A 22786-nucleotide genomic window follows, 5' to 3' on the forward strand; every position below is an offset into this window, starting at 1 on the left:
CACATGCCATGGGGTGACTAAGCAACTACTGAAGCCTGTGTACTTCAAGCCGGTGCTCTGCAACAGGAGATGCTACTGCAATGAGAAGCCTGTGTATTGCAATGAAGAGTAGCTCCTGCTCACCATAGCTAGGGAAGGCCCTAGAGTAGCAAGGAAGACTCAGAGCAGCCACAAAAATGTCCTTTGTTTCATTATTTTCTTTATTGCTTTTCTGTTTTCAGTGTCCCTGTTTTCAAAATGTCTTCCTTTTACATTTCCTTCTTTCTGCTTGCTTATGGTTTATTTTGCTGTTCTTTTTCTATATTCTTGAAATGGGAGCTGAGCATGAATTTCCCTCTCAACACTGCTTCATCTGTATCCTACCATTTTTGAGATAGTGTATTTTAATTTTCATTCATTTCACTGTGGTTTTAAATTTCTTTTGAGACTTCTTTGACTCATGGGTTACTTAGAAGTGTGGTATTTCATTTCCAAGTGTTTGGAGATTTTTCTCTTATTTTTATGTTGTTGTTTTCTAGTTTGATTCCATTATGGTCAAAGAAAACAGTCTATATGATTTAAATTCTTTTCAGTTTTCTGAGGTTAGTTCTGTGGCCCAAGATATAGCCTGTCTCAGTATATGTCCAGGGGGCACTTGAAAAGAATGTGTATTCTGCTGTTGGTGGTGGTGAACTGTTTTATAAATGACAGTGAAGTCTTATTGGTTGATAGTGTTTTTGAGTTCCTCTTTAGCTTTGCTGATATTCTGTCTAGTTGTTCTGCCAGTTAGTAAGAAAGAGGTACTGAAATCTCCAACTATAATTGTAGATTTTTCTGTTTCTCCTTTCATTTCAATCAAGTTTTTTACTTCACGTATTTTACAACTCTGTTGTTCAGTGCATGCACATTAGGATTGCTGTGTCTTCCTGGTGGCTTGAATTCATACCATTATATAGTGTCTCTGCTGCTGCTGCTGCTAAGTCGCTTCAGTCATGTCCAGACTCTGTGCGACCCCATAGACAGAAGCCCACCAGGCTCTGCCGTCCCTGAGATTCTCCAGGCAAGAGCACTGGAGTGGGTTGCCATTTCCTTCTCCAATGAATGAAAGTGAAAAGTGAAAGTGAAGTTGCTCAGTCATGTCCGACTCTTAGCGACCCCATGGACTGCAGCCTACCAGGCTCCTCCATCCATGGGATTTCCAGGCAAGAGTACTGGAGTGGGGTGCCATTGCCTTCTCCGAAATAGTGTCTCTATCTCTGGCAATTTTCTTTGCTCTGAGGTCTACTATATCTTGTATTTATACTGCCACTTCTGCTTTCTCTTGATCGATATTCCATTATATACCTTCTTTTTTCATTCTTTTACTTTTTATACCCTTGATTTTTAAAATGTGACACATTTATCTGTAGAAAAAATTTTCATGTCAATATTCTAAATAGATTTAACAACCCACTACATTTAATAATCCATTAAGCAATTGTTCAAAAATGTATTCAACCAAGTCCCTATTGTTGGGCATATAGATTATTTCCAAGTTCAGGACGTTGTAAAATTTTGCAAAATTTCTAATATTTTTATGTCCTTGATTTGAAGTGAATTTCTTTCTAAAAAATTGTATTTTTAATTAGACAGTAATTACTTTACAGTATAATGATGGCTTTTGCCATCCATCAGCATGGATCAGCTACAGGTATACATGTGTCCCCTGCCTCTTGAGCCTCCCTGTCCCACCCCTCTAGGCTGTCACAGAGCACTGGCTTTGGGCTCCCTGCTTCATACAGCAAACGCCCACTGGCTGTCTGTGTTGCATATGGTAGTGTATATGTTTCAACGCTCTTCTCTCAGATCAGCCCACCCTCTCCTTCCACTGTGTCCACAGCCTGTTCTTTATGTCTGTCTCCTTTGCTGCCCTGCACGTAGGATTGTCAGCACTCTCTTTCTAGATTTCATATATATGCATTAATATGCCATATTTACCTTTCTCTTTCTGACTTACTTCACTCTGTTTAGAAGTGGATTTCTTATAGACACATTTATAACAAAAAAGATGGTTTTAATAGACTGCCCAGTTATTTTAGAACTGGAACTGTGAGACAAGGTAATTACTGCCAAAGATTCCTGAAAGTCAGACCATTCTGATTATTACACTGACCTTGTTGCCTTTTAAGGTAACCAAACCCACTTTGCCTCCGGTGATCAGCTGCTGCCTCAGGCCTCTCCACACTGGGATCATTGCTATGGAAATCAGGAAGCCCATTCCCATAGCAGCCTGTCCATCTTCATTCCTGAGTGCAGAGAAAAATCAGCACAGCCCTTTCAAAGAATGATGTGCTTCTCTCACCAGTACATTTCTCAGTGCCTCAGTGAAGGACGTTTCCCCTAGGCCCTCTTGGGGGAATTATTTAGGGGTGAGTGAATGGATTGTACATGATAAATCCCCTTTAACATTCCTGCCTAAGTCTTTGGATTTCTTTTTCTGTGTTATACAATAGGATTTCTCATATTACAGCTTCATTCCTTGTGCACCACTCCCGAATCCAGGTTTTAACAAATTAAGGAAAGAGATAAAAATCATTCCTAACTGCTCGAGTTAGCACACTGAGTTTGGAATCTCTGAACCCATATTAAAAAATTCAGCCCAGGGAATTCCCCCTGGCAGTCCATTGGTTAGGACTCTATGCTTTCACTGCTGAAGGCTGGGTTCAATCCCCGATTGGGAACTAAGATCCTGCATGCCATGCAGTGGCCCAAAAAAAAAATTCAACCCAATTCTGAAACTGTGTTCCTTCCTCTCTGGTTTAGGATCTTTAGAATCCTACTCTATACCTTGTGCTTCATAAACTAGTAAATGTTCTAAATTTTTGTGACTTTTCTCCTCTGGGGTCAGATTTTGTGTTGTCCCTCTAGTTGTGTGTCTGAGGCCTCCATGGCACATTGACTGCTGCAAGTGAGGCTTTTACAGAGTTTCCAAGTAAGACAAAACCAGCCTCATTAAACAGAGAAAGAGGGGCTGCCTCTGCCAGTCAGTGAGATTTAGCAGGGCCAGGACATTCAGCATCCTCAAATATATCCCAAAGCCCCTTTGCCCATTCTTAGGATTCCTCCCTAATCTCTTGGCTTTTCCCATAAGACCTGGCAAGGTTGTTATTTCAACGTATGTAATCCAACAACCTGCAGAATCAGGCTTCAGCTGCATCAGCCCCATGGCTACAGGAGTTAAGAGATTCACTTAGGAAGTCTTTCTTAGGAGCAGCCTGGTCCCTTTGAGCCAAGAATTTAAAAGGTCAAGCTTGCCATTTCCTTTCCTTAAGCTCATTAGTACAGCCAAAGCAGCCAGACCACACCAGAGTCCTTGATCTCCTTTTCCTTTCCTGCATTAGGAGGGAAAGCCGTGGTGCTGACCCTTTGTACAGACTGGGTCTGACTCTCAACCTTGCCTGCCCATTGGAATCTGATCACCGAAGAACTGATGCTTTTGAACTGTGGTGATGGAGAAGACTCTTGAGAGTCCCTCGGACTGCAAGGAGATCCAACCAGTCCATTCTAAAGGAGATCAATCCTGGGTGTTCATTTGAAGGACTGATTCTAAAGCTGAAACTCCAATACTCTGGCCACCTCATGCGACGAGTTGACTCACTGGAAAAGACTCTGATGCTGGGAGGGATTGGGGGTGGGAGGAGACGGGGACGACAGAGAATGAGATGGCTGGATGGCATCACCGACTCGATGGACATGAGTTTGAGTGAACTCCAGGAGTTGGTGATGGACAGGGAGGTCTGGCGTGCTGTGATTCATGGGGTTGCAAAGAGTCAGACACGACTGAGCGACTGAACTGAACTGAACTGAACTGAAGGGCTCTTTGGGGCTTCCCAGGTGGCTCAATAGAAAAGAATACATCTGCCAATACAGTAGACTCAGGAGATGCGGGTTTGATCCCTGGGTTGGGAAGATCCCCTGGGGAAGAAATGACAACCCCCTCCAATATTCTTGCCTGGAGAATCCCATGGACAGAGAAGCCTGGTGGGCTACAGTTCATAGGGTCACAAAGAGTCAACACAACTTAGCGACTGAGCATGCACACCAGACTCTTTTAACATTTGCCTTGAATCCTGTGCCCCAACCTTAGAACAACTGAGTCAGAATCTCTGGAGATGGGACCTGGCCTTGGTATTGTTTATAAATCTCACCAGGTAATTCAAATGTGCATCCAAGGGCTGAGACTCCAACCCCCGCTCCCCCCCACCCCGCCCAAATCTCAGGTTTGAGTTGTAATCCCCAGAGGAAAGAGTTTGGGACTAGGAATCTGGAAATGTAGTTTCCTGTGTTAAGCTTCTTGCTCTGTGGCTTCAGACCTGTCACATGATCTCTGTGAACCTCAGTGCCCACCACTCTGGGCCAGAGCCAGTAATAACTGTTTCCTTGCATACCTCAGAGGATTTTAATGAGGATCAAATGCGTGAGTGCCCTGGGAACTGTAAGACATTGTCCAGCGGGAGGGCTAGTCATACCAGATGTCTCATCTCAGGTTACTTCGATCATTTGCATCAGTTGCAAGCACTGCTCGGGCTCTGCCAGGGACTTTCTGCTTCACCCTCGGGCAGGTGTGTGTGTGTGTGTGTGTATGTTAGTCACTCAGTCATATCCAACTCTTTGTGACCCCCTGGACTCTAGCCCACTAGGATACTCTGTCCATGGAATTCTCCAGGCAAGAATACTGGAGTGGGTTGCCTTTCCTTTCTCCAGGGGATCTTCCTGACCCAGGGACTGAACCCAGGTCTCTTGCATTGCAGGCGGATTCTTTACCATCTGAGCCACCAGAGAACCAGGTACACACCCCATACTGTTGCTGGGGTCAGTCTAGTCTCAGGCCTGTCTTCTCACTGTCCCATATAAGTCTCTTTGTTTTAGAGGCCTGAGGAAAGCTAGATTCCCCTTGACTAAATTTCAGTGAGGTGACTTTCCTGGTGGTCTAGAGGTTAAGAATCTGTGCTTTTACTGCAGGGGCACAGGTTCGACCCCTGGTGCAGGAACTCAGACCCCACATGCTGTGGGGTCCCCGCAGAATTCCAGTGATGGCCCACCAGAGCAGTGGAACACGTTGTGTGGGGCTCATCAGACTTCTGGGGCACCTGTGTGGTCAGAGGGAGCACTTGCCATCTCATACTTACACGTTTGGAAAACGGTGGAGAGGACCGCGCCAGACTACTACCTCAATGGCCTTCCTATAACAAATGTCAGAAAGTAAAGCTCAGCCATCTTGCCCCAAGGTTTCGTTTCCTGTAGACTCCTGCAAAGATTAGGGTGGGGGGGTGATAGCGGGTGGGAAAGAAGTCGGATAAGTGATTGTTATTTTGTTCAGGGAAGGCAGGTTTAAGAAGGGTGAGAAACACCTCACTAGGGCACCTTGCTTTCAGGAAGGATGTCTTGAAGGACTCAGGTGACCTTCAGAAGCTCCCAGATGACCTCTCCTTGTGACTCAGGAAGAGTGACCCTTGCTCTGCTCACTTCACCCACCCTCTGACTCCTCTCTCGTGGAGCCTACTGCGGTAAAGATGCCCAATGCCTTCCTCTGGGGGCTTCCCTGTGCCCTCGGGGCTGCCTGTCCTGGCACCGTTGTCCTCTGGGCCTCTCAAGGACAAAGTTGCTCCAACAGTACTATCTTTAACTTTTCTTCAAGTACCTTCATGTTTTTAGAGATTGCAGAATAAACACTGTATTTCTTAGGTGAAAACTCAGTTTTCCATTTTAGTCTGAGACTCATTATCCTGGGGTCATCACATTTGCACTTTCCTGACTAGTCTTCCTGGCTTGCTCTATCTGGCCTGTAACACTTCTTGCTAACATGCTGTATTGAAGTTAGTATCTGTTTCCCGTCACCAGAATATAAACTCCATGAGGACAGATATTTTGTCTGTTTTGTTCACTGAAAATCCCTAGTGCCTAGAAGAGAGGCTGGTACACGGTAGGTGCTCAGTAAGTATTTGTTGAAAGAATAAATAAAATGCATGTCCTTTGGATCATTAGGCTGTGAGCCCCACGAGGCAGGGGCAATACCCACTTTGCTTACCACATATATGCTGACAGGGCCTGGCACAAAGCAGGCACTGCACAAACATTAGTATTTGGTAGTATGGCAGTCTAACATCTCATTTTTAGGAATTTATAGATAAATTCCTAGATATGGTCACATACAACATATTAATTATATATTAATTGCATAATAATCAACATTAATTGCAGCAGTTTTGCAAAAACAAAACTACTGGAGACCAAGACATTCATTGCTAGAAGATCCAGGTTAAGTAAATTCATCCTCCACACACTAAAATATCAAGCAGCTGTTAAAAATAATGAGATATATGATGTGGGATCTAATATAATAGCCCCTTTCCCATCAAATGACAGTTTTTTTTTTTTTAATTGCTGAGACCTGAGAGAAAATTGCTGAGGATTCTTTTAAAATAATGATGCCAACATCATTCCTATACAGATACAATAAGAAGTCTTATGTAAAATGGTATCATATTTTGTATGATGTTTCTCAAATTAGATGGATGACAAATTACTAAGGCAAGGATCAAGAAAAATCTAAATATCGTTTCTTGAATTGGTCTGTGGAGCGTGATTGAACCTTATACAGAGCAAGGTTCTGATTTTTTGAAAGAATTTGTAGAGTGTAGTAGTTACTATGTATTACAGATTAAAAGCAGATTTATGTGATATAAACAGTCAACTGGACAATGGGTAGGAAAAATTAATTGAAGTTGGCACCAAAACATGATGTGTGACAGAATGCATAATCATTGCAATTCTGTACTTTTTTCTCCCTCGATCCTGGACTAACAATTTTTTTAGTAAATGGAATATGCATATGGATTCCAAGTGAAGGTAGAAGAGATTCCAAATTCACTTATCTGGGTAAAAAAAAAGGTAGGTCTACATATATTGATTCAGAAGGGTACCCAAGATACACTGTGAAATTAAGAAAACAGAGTTTAAGAAATTGAGGTGCAGAACAGTATGATCTTACATATACAAAATAAAATGTGTTTGTATATGTCTAGTTTAAGAAAGTTTTATAGTGGTTAACTGTGGGGAATGGAATGGGACATATTTAATTTTCTTTCCTTATTTCCTGTTGGATTTTGTGCATTTTAAAAATACTTTTTAATTAAAAAAAATTACCATTCCAATCAGGCATGATTAATTTTAGCCATCCTTTTTTTTTCACTACTAGATGACACACTTCCAATCAAAAGGACAGAATTGTGCAACCAGGCAGTCGTATTAAATAAGTCAGAAAGAGAAAGACAAATACCATATCACTTATGTGTGCAATCTAAAATATGGCACAAATGAACCTACCTACAAAACAAAGACTCACAGACATAGAGATCAGACTTGTGGTTGCCAAGGGAGATGGGGGAGGGGGGATTGGGAATTTGGAATTATCAGATGTAAACTATTATATATAGGACGGATAAATAAGGTCCTACTGTACAGCACAGGGAACTATATTCAATATCCTGTAATAAGCCGTAATAGAAAAGAATATAAAAATAATAAAAAATGTGTCTATGAAGTAAAAGAAAATGGGATAGTATCTACTCCATTGGGTTGATCGTGAGCATTACATGAAACAACCTGGCAGAGGACAAGCAAGAAGTAAACTTTTGATGGTAGCAATTAACCTATAATTATTACAGTTATTTACAAGAAGCCCACTTACACACCAGAGAAGGTGATGGCACCCAACTCCAGTACTCTTGCCTGGAAAATCCCATGGGTGGAGGAGTCTGGTAGGCTGCAGTCCATGGGGTCACTAAGAGTCTGGCACGACTGAGTGACTTCACTTTCATACATTGGAGAAGGAAATGGCAACCCATTTCAGTGTTCTTGCCTGGAGAATCCCAGGGACAGGGGAGCCTGGTGGGCTGCCGTCTATGGGGTCGCACAGAGTCGGACACGACTGAAGCGACTTAGCAGCAGCAGCGCTTACACACACACACACACACAGACACACACACACACACACACACACACACATCTGTCCTTGGTACCACTTCTTCCTCAGGCTCAGGTTTTTTTTTTTTTTAGTTTTCAGCCTTTTCTATTAACATATGCATTGTGTAAACATATATTTGAGGACTTTTCCAGGCCATTAACTTTTTAAATGATATGGTCTTGCGTGAACGCCTCTTAGGAATATGTGGTGATGAATGAAAACACTGTATTATAAAAATTTCTGACTCAGTTGCCAGTTTATTTTCCAGAAATGCTCCATAGTTTTTCTGCTCCTACAGGCCACGTGTGAGCGTGTATTCCCACGAGGCTCCCCGACGGCTGTGGGGGTGGGGAGCATGGCCCCCAGGGGTGTGGGTGTCTCAGCTCAGGTGACAAACCCCACGGACAACAGCTTCAGCAACAGGTGCTGAGCTGTCGCAGCCTGGGTGCCAGGGCTGCAGGGTAGTCCCTGGGCCTCGCTCCTCGCCAGGTCCTCTCCTGTGTGTTCCTGGGTGCCCACCCTCAGGACTCCATCCCACCTGGACACCTCCTTGGAGACCCATCTCTGCAGATGGCCATGCTGGGGTTTGCGGAGATTCCAGGGGAGCAACTTTTGGGGCGCTTCCTGGGTGTGTGATGTGCAGTTGAGGCCTGGATCTGGGACCTGGGGGGCCTGGGGTGTGGGTCTCCCCTGGGCTGGGATCAGGCTCAGATTTGTACCAAGGAGCACTTGTCAGGTGATCACCAGTTTTCTTAACCTTAGATTCACAATTCTATTGCAGTTTTCCTCACTGCCCTTGGCCCATCTCATCTATCAGCTCCCTCTTATTTCTCTGAGAAGCTGTTTCCAAGAGCCCAGATGCTTCCTCTGCCCACACCCCACTCATATGAAACCCGAGCTTAGAGGTGATTTCTGCCTGATCAGAGAGACAGGTCTATCAGGTCACGGCATTTGTATGCTCAGAGTATGAAAACAGACACGGAAGACACAAAGTGATATGCAGTAACATCTCAACTTTTATTGACCTTCTGCTCCCCAGGGGACCCTACTTCTGCTGCCTCAGTGCCTCAGAACTTTGGTGTCTGAGGTCTCAGACACCACTTTGCCATCCACGAGCCTGAGGGTGGTGGTCTTCTGGATGGTTTGCCTGGAGTTGCTGCTGTCCAGAGCGTCGCCAAGACTGTAACAGAAGACAAAGCCCCAGTTATAGACAGCCCCGAAGAGAAAAGAGAAACAAGGAAAATGAAGGAAAAGAAGCCTGACCTTATTTCCTAATTCCCCCTTAGCTGCTTAAGCCAAATTCCACCTGTGCCTTAAGAACAGCTGGGGTGACATTTGGTCAATTCTCAGGGCACGCACAGAGCACCAGCCCAGTGCTGGGTGGGCCAATGAACAGGCATATGGGGGCTTGGGTGGGGATAAGTGGTAGCTTGATCCTAGCTTCTAGGGGTAGGAAGAGAGCCCCACTCACCTGAAATCCTCCCCATCTTCCAGCAGACGGCGGTAGGTATTGATCTCAGCCTCCAGCTTGACCTTGACATTCAGCAGGGCCTCGTACTCCTGAGTCTGGCGTTGCCCTTCTGCCCGGGTCTGAGCCAGCTCTGACTCCAGGTGCAGGAGGACTCCGTTGAGCTGCTCCATCTGCATGGCGTAGCGGGCCTCCACTTCCCTCAGGCTGTTCTCCAAGCTGGCCTTCTGTAAGGGCACAGGGAAGAGGGTGGGGTGAGACAGAGTGGAGAGAGAGCTCTGCAGCTTTCAGCCCTCTTTGCAACTTTGTTGAGTGCCTACTATTCACCAGGCACTAGGCTATTGGGTCCGGAGAAGGCAATGGCAAGTCACTCCAGTACTCTTGCCTAGAAAATCGCATGGATGGAGGAGCCTGGTAGGCTGCAGTCCGTGGGGTCGCTAAGGGTCGGACACGACTGAGCGACTTCACTTTCACTTTTCACTTTCACACATTGGAGAAGGAAATGGCAACCCACTCCAGAGTTCTTGCCTGGAGAATCCCAGGGACAGGGGAGTCTGGTAGGCTTCGTCTATGGGGTCACACAGAGTCGGACACGACTGAAGTGACTTAGCAGCAGCAGCAGGCTAGCGGGTAGGAGCAGTGGGAAATGTAATGGGAGAAACAACTGTTTCCAGTGAAAGGAACTGAGGGTTCTTACCAGATTTCTCATGGAGTCCAGGTCGATCTCCAGGGACTGGACGGTGCGCCTCAGCTCTGTGAGGGTCATCTCAGCAGCTCCTATCTCGGCGGTCTGCGAGGTGACCACTGTGGTGCTCTCCTCAATCTGCAGGGTGGATACGGTCCTCAGGTTCCTCCTTCTCCATCAGCCTCCCCCCCGCACCCTCATGCCTCTGTGGCGGGCCTGGCATCCGTCACTCTCTTGTACCTGCTGGGACCAGTACTTGTCCAGCTCCTCTCGGTTCTTCTGAGCCAGCTCATCATACTGGGCCCGGATGTCTGCCATGATCTTGCTAAGGTCCTGAGGTTTGGGGGCATCCAACTCCACGGTCAGCCCAGAGTTGGCAATCTGGTTTTGTAGACCCTTTACTTCCTAAAAGAGAGAGGGAGGAATGTGAGGAAGGGCTCAGGGCCAGAGCTCCAGGAAGCCTGTCTATCTGTGACTGCCTCTTCCAGGAGTCCTACAGGATCAGTTGGGGAACAGAACTGAGGAATCTTTTGACTTTGCTCTCTGGGCAACACCAGTTCTGGGCTTCCACTCCATATGGGTAAAATGCCCACTGTTAACCACCCTGCCTGTTGCCCACAGGTGGTGGTTTCTCGCTCTTTTCTTCACCCTGACCCTCCATCTACAGAACTGCTCGCACCTTCCTCCCTCACCATCCTCTATCACATCTCACCTCTGCTGCTAGCTGTTTCCACCTTGGTCCTCATCTCATCCTCTCACCCATGTCGTTTTGACCTCACCATGCTCTAATTCCGGTTAACCACTGAGCATGGCAACAGTCTGATTAAGAAGTGCTTAGGCTGGTAGGTCTCAACTTCCCTGTAAGTCTTCTTATACCTGGCTTGCTCCATCTACTCCCCCACCCTGACTTGTCTTGACCCCCTGGTGACAAGGGGCCACTGCTTGCCTCCTCATGGTTCTTCTTCATGAAGAGCAGCTCCTCCTTGAGAGCCTCGATCTCAGTCTCCAGTTGCAGCCGGGTGACATTGGTGTCATCGATGACCTTGCGGAGCCCGTGTATGTCACTCTCCACAGACTGGCGCATGGCCAGCTCCGTCTCATACCTATGGGGAGTGGAGGTGATCAGAAGGGGCCTGCCTCTGGTCCCAAACCTCAACCCATGCCACCTGCTAAAAGCAGCCTCATGCCCACTGCACACCAGCCACCTGAAGTCAGGAATCAAGCACTAATCCTCTGAACACCGTTCCTGGCGCTTGGGGGGGCAGAGTTCTTCACACCGAGTTACATGAAGAACAAATTGATGGCGCTTTACTCTCATCCACCCAGCTCCACCCCTGAACACACAACTGAACAAAATCCCCTTGGCCCCAGCTTCCTAAACCCCCAGCCTTACTTGACTCTGAAGTCATCAGCAGCAAGACGTGCATTGTCAATCTGCAGAACGATGCGGGCGTTGTCCACAGAATTTGCAAAAATCTGGGGATATTGTAAACAGAGGTTGGTCCATTAATAGGAGTTAAGTGGTGAGGTGAGCTGAGTGGAGGGTGTTATGTGTCTCTGAAAAAACCTTCCTGGTCCCTGGAATAACCAGAGGCTCTCCTTGTATGCCCAGGTCCTTTCACTTGTGCTCCTCATACTGATCCCTCCTTTCCTGGATTCCCAAATCCCACCTTTCCCAGGTTCCATTGCCTCTCTTTCTAGGCCTCTGCTGGCTGTCCTGTCTACTAAATGAGCAGCTACTAAAAAGTCCTCTCCCAGGTTCTCTCCTGCTGTTTTTTAGTGCACCTGCTCAGCTCTGTCCCCATTGGCCTCTCCACAGGTAGGCCGTCTGTTTACTCCAGGATGACTCAGCCTTAGCCACATCCGCTTAACCCCTGCAACTGTCTTCCCGCCAGAAGCCGGAGTGGCTGGGTCCTCTGTGTGGGCCTGTTTCGCCTGGCTTCATGCTGTCCACTCCTCTGTGAAGCTCCCCGTCCTCTTCCCACTCTCCCCTGGGGAAGCCCTCCTGTGCCCTTCCACCCACCCATGGGGTCTCCGTGAAGCGGGGGTGGGGAGGCGGTGTGTATGGAAATCCGGGACATCCCTAATCCCCGCCGGGTGGAGTTGGGGGTGGGGCGGGGATAGGGAGGGGAGAGGCGTGCATACACCTCCCCCTACTAAAATTCCTACCATTGGGGTAGGGGGAGGAGAGAGAAGGGAGTGGATAACTGGAGGGTCACACTGGTTGGGAGTGGGAGCCACTCCCTCCGTGCCCGCTTACCTGAGCTCTCAGGTCCTCGATGATCTTCAGGTAATGCCCCCAGTCTCTGACCTGGGGTCCCTTCTTCTCCAGGTGTTCCCGGATTTTGCTCTCCAGTCTCCGGTTATCCGCCTCCAGGCTCCTCACCTTCTCCAGGTAGGAGGCCAGGCGGTCATTCAGGTCTTGCATGGTCTCCTTCTCGCCCTGGATGCCCCCTACACCCACCAGACCCCCGGCCATCCCGGCGCCCAGGTTCCCGGACCCCCAGCCGCCCCGGACGCTGGTGGAGCGGGACACGGAGATCCGGGAGCCCGAGCCCCCGGCGCCTGCATAGACGCTGGCCGCGCTGCTGACCGGTCGGACCCGGTGGCCCGACGACTGCACGGAGCCCAGGGACCGGTAGCTGGAGAAGGTGGATTGGGCGCTGAAGCTCATGGTGTTTGTTCTCGAGGAAAGAGCGAGGCCAGGACTCAGGTGCTGGGCCGTGGAGTGTGTGAGGTCCGCAACTCAAGTTATAGCTCCCGGGGCTGCGGGGGTGGGCTCCGGCCCGGCAAGCCCCGCCCCGCCATCAGAGGCGCCGCGGAAGCCCGGGTCGCAGGTGGGACCGCGGGGACTCGGCGCCCTCGGCTCCTCTCCCTCCCGGCCTTTCCCCGCCCGCCCCGCCCCGCCCCGCCACGGCCTCCCTCCACCCCCCAGGCAGGGGGTGGGTGAGTGGGACCGGGCCAGCCAAGGGCAGAAGGTGGAGTTGACTCTGGCAGCTGGGATTTCAGGGCAGGAAATGACGCTATTGTACCCCCCTCTCCCAGGTGGTGGAGGTGCTGGCCTCGTGGAGAATTCGGGGGATGAGAGTCGAGTGTCCTCGTCCTCAGCCTGCAGGCCAAGTTCTCGCCTGCAGGGGGCGTCTTGGGGGACGTCCCAAAGCCCCAGGAGTCTTGGGGAAGAAAAGCTGGGGGCTGGCGAGAGGAAGAGAGACGCCGTCCTGAGCCTCAAGTCCCGCTGGTTTACTCTCGCCCCTCCTGCTCGTGTTCCCTAGCACGAGTGCTGTCATTGCCCGCAGACACACTCACTGACCAATTACGTTCAGACTCCCCAAAACTCCCCCTGAACCTCCTCTCCCCTGTGCCTCGGCTCACTCCCATGGAGGCCTGGTCTCCTGGGAGCGCCTTGTGGCCTCAGCTGGAGTCCTCACTTCAACACACCTGTGTATCATCAGCCTTACCCACACCCTTGGGCAAACAATTTCTGAGCACTCGCAGTTCAACAAATACTTGTTAGGCACCTATTGTGTGTCAGGCCCTGTTCTAATTGCCGGGACAGCAGCAGGGAGAAAAGACCAGTAATCCCTCATGAAGACGGTCTGAGAGGACAGACGTGTACAGCTAGAAACATTCTAGCTGAGACTCAGCCCTGGTGGCCAGCTCTCTCTCCCGCCTTACCAGGACTTTTCTGTAGGCCCCTTGCTTCTCCTCCAAAGGCTCTCTGCATCCCTTGCCTGTCTCCAGGGGGCTGCCTCCTCCAGGAAGCTTATGCCAGGACATGGGTGAGACGATGGAGGTAGGGAAGTACCCCCTTTCCCCTTCACCTCAGAACCTGGATGGTGACCCCCTGCTGAATGAGCTGGAGGAATCCTGAGATACTGGGCCTTCAAGTCTGTCACCACTGGCAGCTCGTTTGTCTGGCAGGGCCTGGCATTACATGCCTGTCTGTACTCTTTGCTCTGGAGTGGACCCATCGATTCTTATCGAGCTGCCAGCTGAACGGCAGAGAAGGGGGCAGACAGTAAAGGAGACCTGGGAAGAGAAGGGGTCCCAGGAATAATTAGGTCAGTGGATCAGGCAGGCACAGGTCAAATGAGGGATTTGGCCCTGGATCATCCCAGTCCTGGCCCCCCACCCAGTGCCCCGCACCCAGTGGGAGCTGGCCAGGGGAGGATTAGGGTCTGCTGAAGGCCAAGAGGCAAATGAGATGCAAATTTGCATATAAATTAATGACCACTAGGTTTGCCTGGAAGATTTCTGGGAGCTTAGAAGTCCCAGCCGGCCAAAGGGGTTTCTCCTGCTTTCACCTTCACATTCTCCCACGAGATTTCCAGAATTGTCTTGTTGTGCAGAATTGCACAATAAGGTGTAGAGATTACATATATGATGTATTGCCTTTGATGTTTTTGCTTAACTTGAAGTCAGCCAATTTAGGTACGCTGCCAGCTGTGTGACCTTGGGGAAGTCACCTGATTAGGCACTTCAGTTTCTTCTCTTGTAAAAGGAGAAGAAAGCGTGACCAGTCTATCTCCTGGGATGGCAGTGGATACTTACGTTAATTATCACTCACTTATTCACTGAACAAATGCTGATTACTTACTGTGGGGTAAATCTCCAAAAGGGCAGATGTCTCCAGGATATAAGGACTCTTTCTAAGTCACTTAAGACCCCTAGGGGACTCTGAATTCCAACAGGGATCAGGTCCAGATCTAAGGATTCTTATCTAAGCTCTTTCCAGATCATTCTCTGACTCCTGCCTGACTCCAACAGCCTGGGACATTTTGGGGCCTGGGGAGGGAGGCGCTGTCTGGGGGTGGTGGAGGAGCACTGCCAGCTGGGTCTTATCTCCCGTAGCTGATGTTAGTGACCACATTCCTGACCTCTTGCAGCACTGGGGCAGATACCGACCTCAGGTTTCCAGCACCAGCCTGCCCTTTTCCACCACATCTAGATTCCTCTGTGGTTCAGAGCCTTTTCACTTTTATCTGAGTGTCTCTGGAAGAGCTGGGGAAGGGGGCATTTTTGAGCACCCTGGTTCCCAGCACTGAGGCTCTGAGTTGGGGGTGGGAAGCCAGGTGGGAAGGGGGATGGGTGATTGTGAGGCCAGTCCCGGGTGAAGGGGGAGCAGGAGGGGCCCTGCTGAGAGAGGCCAGAACAAAGACATTGAAGAGAAGGCTAGCTGAGTAAAGAGACTTGGCTGAGGGGGGGTCCTGAAGGAGGGAAAATGGTCCCCACCCCCATCCTGTCCTGGGTTCCGGTGTCCTGCTGAGGGGTCACTGGGGAGCTGGGAACCTGAGAGACAGGTTTAGTTTCTGAGTAAAGCCTGAGATGACCCTGATAAGGAGGGGTCAGCTGTTTCTTCGCCCTCCCCACACTCTCCCAGGGAGGGCGGGAGGCACAGCCCTGGGAGAACTAGATAGTAGGGGGATTAAGGGATTGGGGGATCATGAGGCCTGGAGCCCCTTAGGCTTTGCTTTATCATTTAGGCTATAAATTTTGTACCCAACCCTGCGGAGGTGGCTGTTTGGAGAAGGAACTGAAATGTGAGGGTGGGGGTCTATAGCGGGGAGTTATGGGGTGGGGTGAGGATTGGGCACGTGTCTGATTCTCCTCATCTTCTCCAACGACTGAAGGATAATGACTCCAGACAGGATTTCCAAAAATGTGTGTTGCAGGCAGTGAGAGGTCCTTGCAGGGACAGTAGGGGGCGGTGAGGCGGGTGAGCAGTTGGCCTGGGAGGCTCCCTTCAGCTCCCCTCAGTGGAGGGCCTAGCTTGCAGGCTGCCCACAGGAGGACTGCAAGGGGTCCCGAGTCAGGGGCAAAGCCTGAGAGGAAGAGAACAGACAGAGGGAGGGCAGGAGTGAAAACCGAGGGAAGAGTCTGGGGCTGCGTGAGAATTCCTGGCATATAAGGGAAGTGCCATAAATGACTTTGATTCAAACCATTAATGAAAAGGGGGTTCCAGGAGAGCGGGGGGATCAGGAAATGTGGTTAGGTAGGCTGTGGAGGTCGGTGGGATGATGGGGATGGCAACTGGGTTGGGAACAGGAACCCATGAGAATCCCTCATGACTTCTGGGAATTTCTTTGAAAGGTCCTTGCCCCCTGTGGAGGCCCTGGACCTGCCTGTCCAGTGTCAGTGGAAGAGGGCTTCTGAGGGTTCTGTCCAGGCTGTGTCCTTAGGGTTCAGAAGGTCAAAGAAGGCTCTGGTACTTTTATATCATTGCTTCAGTTGGATTTGTATCTTGGCTTATTTTCCAGGGATAAAGATCAGCTCTGAGAAGCATTTAGGAATCTCCAGGAATGTCCAGGAATCTCCAGTGATAAAGCTCAGAGAAATTGGGCCCTTCCGGAGTCCCCTTAGCTCCCTGGGGTCCCCTGCGGTCTCCTCTGGCAAAGGCGGCTCTCACCTGCCAGGGCAGGGGTGGCCGCTCCTGTGCTTATAACCTCTTCCCCTTCCCTGCTTCTGACCCTGGTGCTCCTGGTCACTCTCCAGGAACCTCAGTGCCATCCCCCAGCCCATCACCTCTTTTCAGTCTGCCAGGAGGTGGGTGGGGCACAGAGTGAGTGTGGCACTCGGTGTCCCAAGACCTGGGTTCAGGGTTCCGCTGCTGGCTGGCTGAGCTTGGGAAATTTACCTGCCTTGGTCTCCTCAGTTGTAGAATAAGGATAGTAGTTATATCTACAACTAGAGTTTTCGTGAGGATCAAATGTGACAGTCTGCCTGGAAGAGCTTTGACAGCAGAATAAGCTAGTCAGTTTCCTTTCTTGTCTGGTTTGCCCGCATTTATTCCTTTTCCCCCAGACCCTTTATTTCCCTCTCACTACCTTCTAGCCTTCTGCTCTCTGCTCATCACTATTTCTTTTACTTTCATCTTGAGCATGGGGCAGGGGTGACTAAACTGAGTCTATGGAAAAGGGATGAAATGGAAAAGTAGAGTATGTGAGAACCCATTTCAAACTCATCCCATCAACGTCCACATCTCTATCAGCCTCTCTCGCTTTGGCTTTGAACCTGGCAGATCTACCAGCAATGTCTGGGGAAACTGTCCTGTGAGCAGCTAGACAAGCAAGGCTACAGCCTGAGTGAGGCATGGGGTATGGACTGCAGCCTGGGGCCAAGGCTAGCCCTCAGGGCCCTTGCACAAGCTGGAGGAGGTCAGCCTCCTTGTCTCTGGCCTGGTGCCCTCGCGCACTGACCCACGTGCACAGGCAGATGTGGTAGCCCTGTCTGAAGCCACCCCCGCCCCTTGGGGATTTGGGGAAAACCCTGGTGTGGATGAGCTGGCCCGTGATAAAAGATCAGACAAAAACAGTGGGTAGAGTCTGCACAAAGGGACCCAAGGCGAGAAGAGGAGGAAGAGACAGAGGAAAAAGGGAGGAGAAAGGAGAGGCGGTCCAGACGCCGGTCAGCTCCCCAGAGAGACCCGGGGAGAGGGCTGTCATGAAAGCCAAAGAGAAGGGATTTCAAGGGGGGCAGACACACAGAGATCTAGGGGGTGGGGACGAGCACCGCTGCCGCTGCCGAGTTGCGTCCGTCGTGTCCGACTCTGTGCTACCCCATGGACGGCAGCCCACCAGGCTCCCCCGTCCCTGGGATTCTCCAGGCAAGAACACTGGGGTGGGCTGCCATTGCCTTCTCCAATGCATGAAAGGGAAAAGTGAAAGTGAAGTCGCTCAGTCGTGTCTGACTCTGTGCGACCCCATGGACAGCAGCCCACCAGGCTCCTCTGTCCACGGAATTCTCCAGGCAAGAACACTGGAGTGGGTTGCCATTTCCTTCTCCGAGGACAAGCACAGCACTTCCAATAAAGCGATGGAGACCAAAGGCAGGTGCTGAAAGGATGAGGTGTAAGTAGTTAGTGCTAAGTGGAGGCAGAATGTAAACTTTTCTTTTTAAGAAGTTTGGGGTAATTCCCTGGTGGTCCAGGGGTTAGGACTTTGAGCTTCTACTGCTGGGGTCCAGGTTCAATTGCTGGTCAGGGAGCTGAAATCCTGGACTGAGTGGTTGACTGACATTGCCAAAGAAAATGTATGTATATACATAAACATATATATGTATGATATACAAACTTTTGTGTATATATATATGTATATATAATATGTGTGTGTGTAGATTTTGTTTATTTAGCTGTTTAGTTTCTAAGTCATGTCCAACTCTTTTGTGACCCCATGGATCCCATAGACTGTAGCCCTCCAGGCTCCTCTGTCAATGGGATTTCCCAGGCAAGAATACTGGAGTGGGTTGCCATTTCCTTCTCCTGGAGATATTCCCAACCCAGGGATCCAACCCGGGTCTCCTGCATTGCAGACAGATTCTTTACCATCTGAGCCACCAGGGAAGCTCCGTGTGTGTATCTTTTTTTAAAATAGTTTTATTTATTGCTGACGGTGCTGGGTCTTCCTTGCTGCATGGGCTTTCTCTAGTTGCAATTCGTGGGCTTCTCATTGCAGTGCCTTTTTTGTTGCAGAGCACAGACTCAGTAGTTGTGGCATATGGGCTTAGTTGTCTAGTAGTATGTGGAATCTTTCCCGACTGGGGATCGAACTTGTGTCCCCTGCTTTGGCAGGCAGATGCTTTACCACTGAGCCACCAGGGAAGCCCCCTGTGTGTGTATCTTTAAACAGTAAAGAATCCGCCTGCAATGTGGGAGACTGGGTTCAACTAAGTTTGTCAGGGATGGAAAGGAGAAAATGGGGTGATATCTTGTTGTAAGTAGCAAGGTTGATGAAAGGTGTCCTCAGGATGGTACTTGGTACTGTTTAGCCAGGCTGATCAACAATTAAACAAGCGATGACAATGGAGTGAGGTTGGTGCTGTGCCTAAGAGGCTGGAGGAAGTGACATTTCAGCTGAACCCCGAAGAGTGCTAGTACTAGTAGGTGGCAGACCTGGGGTTTGTCTTATGCAACCTCTACGTGTTTCTGCCTCCCTACCAATGTGAAAGCAGGATAGAGACAAAAGGAGTCTGTATCTACATGCGTGTGGTACGCTAGGTTATGTGAATAGTTTTGAAATTGCAGTGAAGGTCACATAACATAGCTATGATGAGGTCAGCCACATAAGAATCTGTATCCTCGGGGAATATCTTGCTGAGAGAGGGAGGGAGTGGTGGAAACTCAGAAGCAAGGGAATCTAGGCTTACGACATTGTTGAAATAGACTCTTGGGGTGGGTTGAGTGGGAAAGCTAAGGCAAAGAAGACCTCAGAGGAAAAGGAGTTTAGGGCTTGGGAGCTGACATGATGGGCGGCAGCAGCTGTCTGGAAAACGAGCATGCGATGTGGCATGTCAGAGAGGAGACTGTCAGAGTCTGAGGTCAGAGCAGATGATATCGTTCTAGCGTGGCCGAAGGTGCTGAAAATCACCGAGTTAAGCATTTTAAGGAAAAGAAAGGATAGGAAAAAGAGCATACATTTTAGAATCAAACAGATCTAATGTTCTACTTCTGTTGTTTGTGGGCTGAGTGACTTGGTTCAAGTCAGTGCCCGAGCCAGTGAGCTTCTCTGTGTAGCAGTTTCTTCTTCTGGTGTTGCAGGAATTAAATGAGCCTGGTAGGACCTGGAGCATCACAGGCGCTCCCCTACCTCCTTCTCCTGGGAGAATTATCAGTTCAAGTCTTTCAGTTTGGTTCAGTTCCACAGTAAGCTGGGGGTACAGAGATAAATAAGAATTAACAACGATAATCAAAGAGAAGACTATTAGAGGGGACAGATAACTGGACCAAAAAAATAAAGTATGATCGGTGCTATGAAACGTCCTAAAGTACTATCAGAGGATGGAATAATTCATCCATTCATTAACAATTTGTAAGGCAACTGTTTTGTGTTTTGTGTTAAGCCATGTTCTAGGCTCTGGGGGTACAGCAAAGAAAAGTCTGATGAAGTTGTTGCTCTTACAGAGGTCACATTTTATGTGTTGAAGGATTGGGTTCATGGAGAACCTCATGTAGGAGGGAATGTGCCGATGCACTGAACTTCAAAAAATGAACAGGAACTTGCTAGAGAAACAAGGGGGTCAAGGAGAATTCTTTCCGGATAAAACAGCCAGCACTGTGACCTGTTACAGTATCCAACAGAGTCCCCTCCTCTGAGTTTCAGATCTGTATCTCCTGAACATCACTGGATATTGTAGCCAGTTGGAGATTTCCAATAAATCTTTTTTCATGTTTTTACTTTTTTATTTTTGGTCTCATCTGGAAGCTTATAGGATCTTAGCTCCTAGATTAGGATTTGAACTCATGCCCTTGACAGTGAAAGCATGGCATCCTCAACACTGGAATTCCCAAAGACATCTTAAAGCTATTAGATCTAAGACATCTGTTTTTTTTTTCCATTCTTAAATTCAGGAATAAAACCACCATATGACCCAGAAATTCCACTCCTAGGCATATACCCTGAGGAAACCAAAATTGAAAAAGACACATGTATCCCATTGTTCATTGCAGCACTATTTACAATATAGAACATGGAAGCAACCTAGATGTCCATCGACAGATGAATGGATAAAGAAGTTGTGGTACAAATACACAATGGAATATTACTCAGCCATAAAAAGGAACGCATTTGAGTCATTCTAATGAGGTGGATGAACCTATTATACACAGTGAAGGGAGTCAGAAAGAGAAAGATAAATATCATATTCTAATGCATATATATGGAATCTAGAAAAATGGTCCTGAAGAATTTATTTACAGGGCAGCAAAGGAGAAACAGACATAGAGAATAGATTTATGGACATGGGGAGGGGGGAGGAGAGGGGAGATGTATGGAAAGAGTAACATGGAAACTTACATCACCATATGTAAAACAGATCGCCAACAGGGAATTTGCTGTATGGCTCAGGAAACTCAAACAGGGGCTCTGTATCAACATAGAGAGGTGGGATGGGGAGGGAGATGGGAGGGAGTTCAAAAGGGAGGGGATTATGTTGTATACCTATGGCTGATTTCCGTTGAGGTTTGACAGGAAACAACAAAATTCTGTAGAGCAATTATCCTTCAATTAAAAAATAAATAAATTAAAAAATTCAGATTTGTTGAGGTACAATCTGCATACAGTAATGTTCACTCTTTTAGGGATACAGTTCAATGTATTATTTTGACAAATAATACAGTTATAGATCTGCCACCATAAATCAAGATATAAAAGTTTAAATCACCTCAAAAAGTCCCATTGTACCCTTTTGTAGTCAGCCTCCCTCACCCACCCCCAACTCCAGTAACCATCAGTCTGCTCCTATCATTTTTCCTTTTTCAGAATGCCATGTAAATTGTAAACGGCTACAATATGTAGCCGTTTGTCTCTTATCTGTCTCACTTAGCATGATGCTTTTGCATTTCATCAATGTTATTCTGTGTATCAGTAGCTTGTTCCTTTTTATTGCTTATTTCTTGTTTAGTTGATAAGTTGTGTCTGATTCTTTTCGCGACCCCGTGGACTTAGCCCACCAGGCTTCTCTGTCCATGGGATGTTCCAGGCAAGAATACTGGAGTGGGTTGCCGTATCCTACTTCAGGAGATCTTCCCGATCCAGGGATTGAACCTGTGTCTCCTGCATTGTCAGGCAGAATCTTTACCCTGGGACACCAGGGAATATTGCTGTGTAGTATTCCATTTTGTGGAAGTACACAACTTGTTTATTCATGCACCAGTACATGGATATTTGAGTTGTCTCAAGTTTTTAGTAGTTATGAATAAAACTGTTATAAATATTTGTGTGTAGTTCAAAGTGTGGATTTATATTTTCATTTCTCTTGGATAAGAGAAATGGGATGGTAGGTTGTATGATAAGTATATGTTTAACTTTATAAGAAACTACCAAACTCTTTTTTTTCAATTGAAGTATAGTCAATTTATAATATCGTGTTCAAACTATTTTCTAAAGGGACTGTGCCACTTTGCTTTGCCACTAGTAATGCATGAGAGTTCCAATTGCTCTGCACCCTTGCCAGCTCTTTTTATTATCTTCTTTTTCTTTTCTTTTAAAAAAACTAACCTTCCCTGGTGATAATTTCTCATCACTTTTCTTTCTTTTTTAAAAAGATTTTTATTGTTTGTTTTCGTCTGCTCTGGGTCTTGACTGCTGCACTCTGGCTTTCTCTGGTTGTGACGAGTGGGGGCTGCTCCCTTGTTGTGGGGCACGGGCACTAGAACACAGGCTTCAGCAGTTGTGGGGCCTGGGCTCAGTAGTTATGGCACACAGGCTTAGTTGCTCCACAGCATGTGGAATTGTCCTCAACCAGTGATCAAACCCATGTCGCCTGCACTGGCACGTGGCTTCTTAATCACTGGACCACCAGAGAAGTCCTATTATTATTAATATTTTTACTTTTTTTTTGCTGTGCCATATGGCATGTGGTATCTTCCCTGACCAGGAATCAAACCTGTGTTTCCTGCATTGGGATTGGAAACACAGAGTCTTAGCCACTGGACCACCAGGAATGTTCTGTTTATCTTTTTTTTAATTATAGTTTTTTTTGTGGTTGGTGCATAGTAATGTCCCATGGTAGCTTTAGTTTGTATTTTCGAAATGACTAATGACATTGAGCATCTTTTTTATGTGCCTTTGTTGCCATGTATACCTCTTTGATGATGTGTCTGTGCAAAAGATTTGGCTTAATCTCCAAAATACACAAATAGCTCATACAAGTCAGC

At 47.9% G+C, this 22786-nt stretch overlaps 1 protein-coding gene across 1 annotated transcript; it reads right to left on the reverse strand.

The window, feature by feature from the left end:
• Positions 1–8980: 8980 nt before the first annotated feature.
• Positions 8981–13025, reverse strand: KRT18 (keratin 18). Its single transcript, XM_055396127.2, has 7 exons — positions 12398–13025; positions 11531–11613; positions 11084–11240; positions 10378–10542; positions 10150–10275; positions 9456–9679; positions 8981–9164 (listed from the first exon to the last, which is right to left on the reverse strand). The coding sequence occupies exons 1-7, from the start codon at positions 12809–12811 to the stop codon at positions 9044–9046; spliced, it is 1290 nt and encodes a 429-aa protein (XP_055252102.1). The 5' UTR covers positions 12812–13025; the 3' UTR covers positions 8981–9043.
• Between the last annotated feature and the right edge of the window lie 9761 nt (positions 13026–22786).

Source organism: Moschus berezovskii, chromosome 6 (assembly GCF_049115385.1).
Source record: "Moschus berezovskii isolate FMDL1 chromosome 6, NW_MosBer_1.0, whole genome shotgun sequence".
Lineage (NCBI taxonomy): Eukaryota > Metazoa > Chordata > Mammalia > Artiodactyla > Moschidae > Moschus > Moschus berezovskii.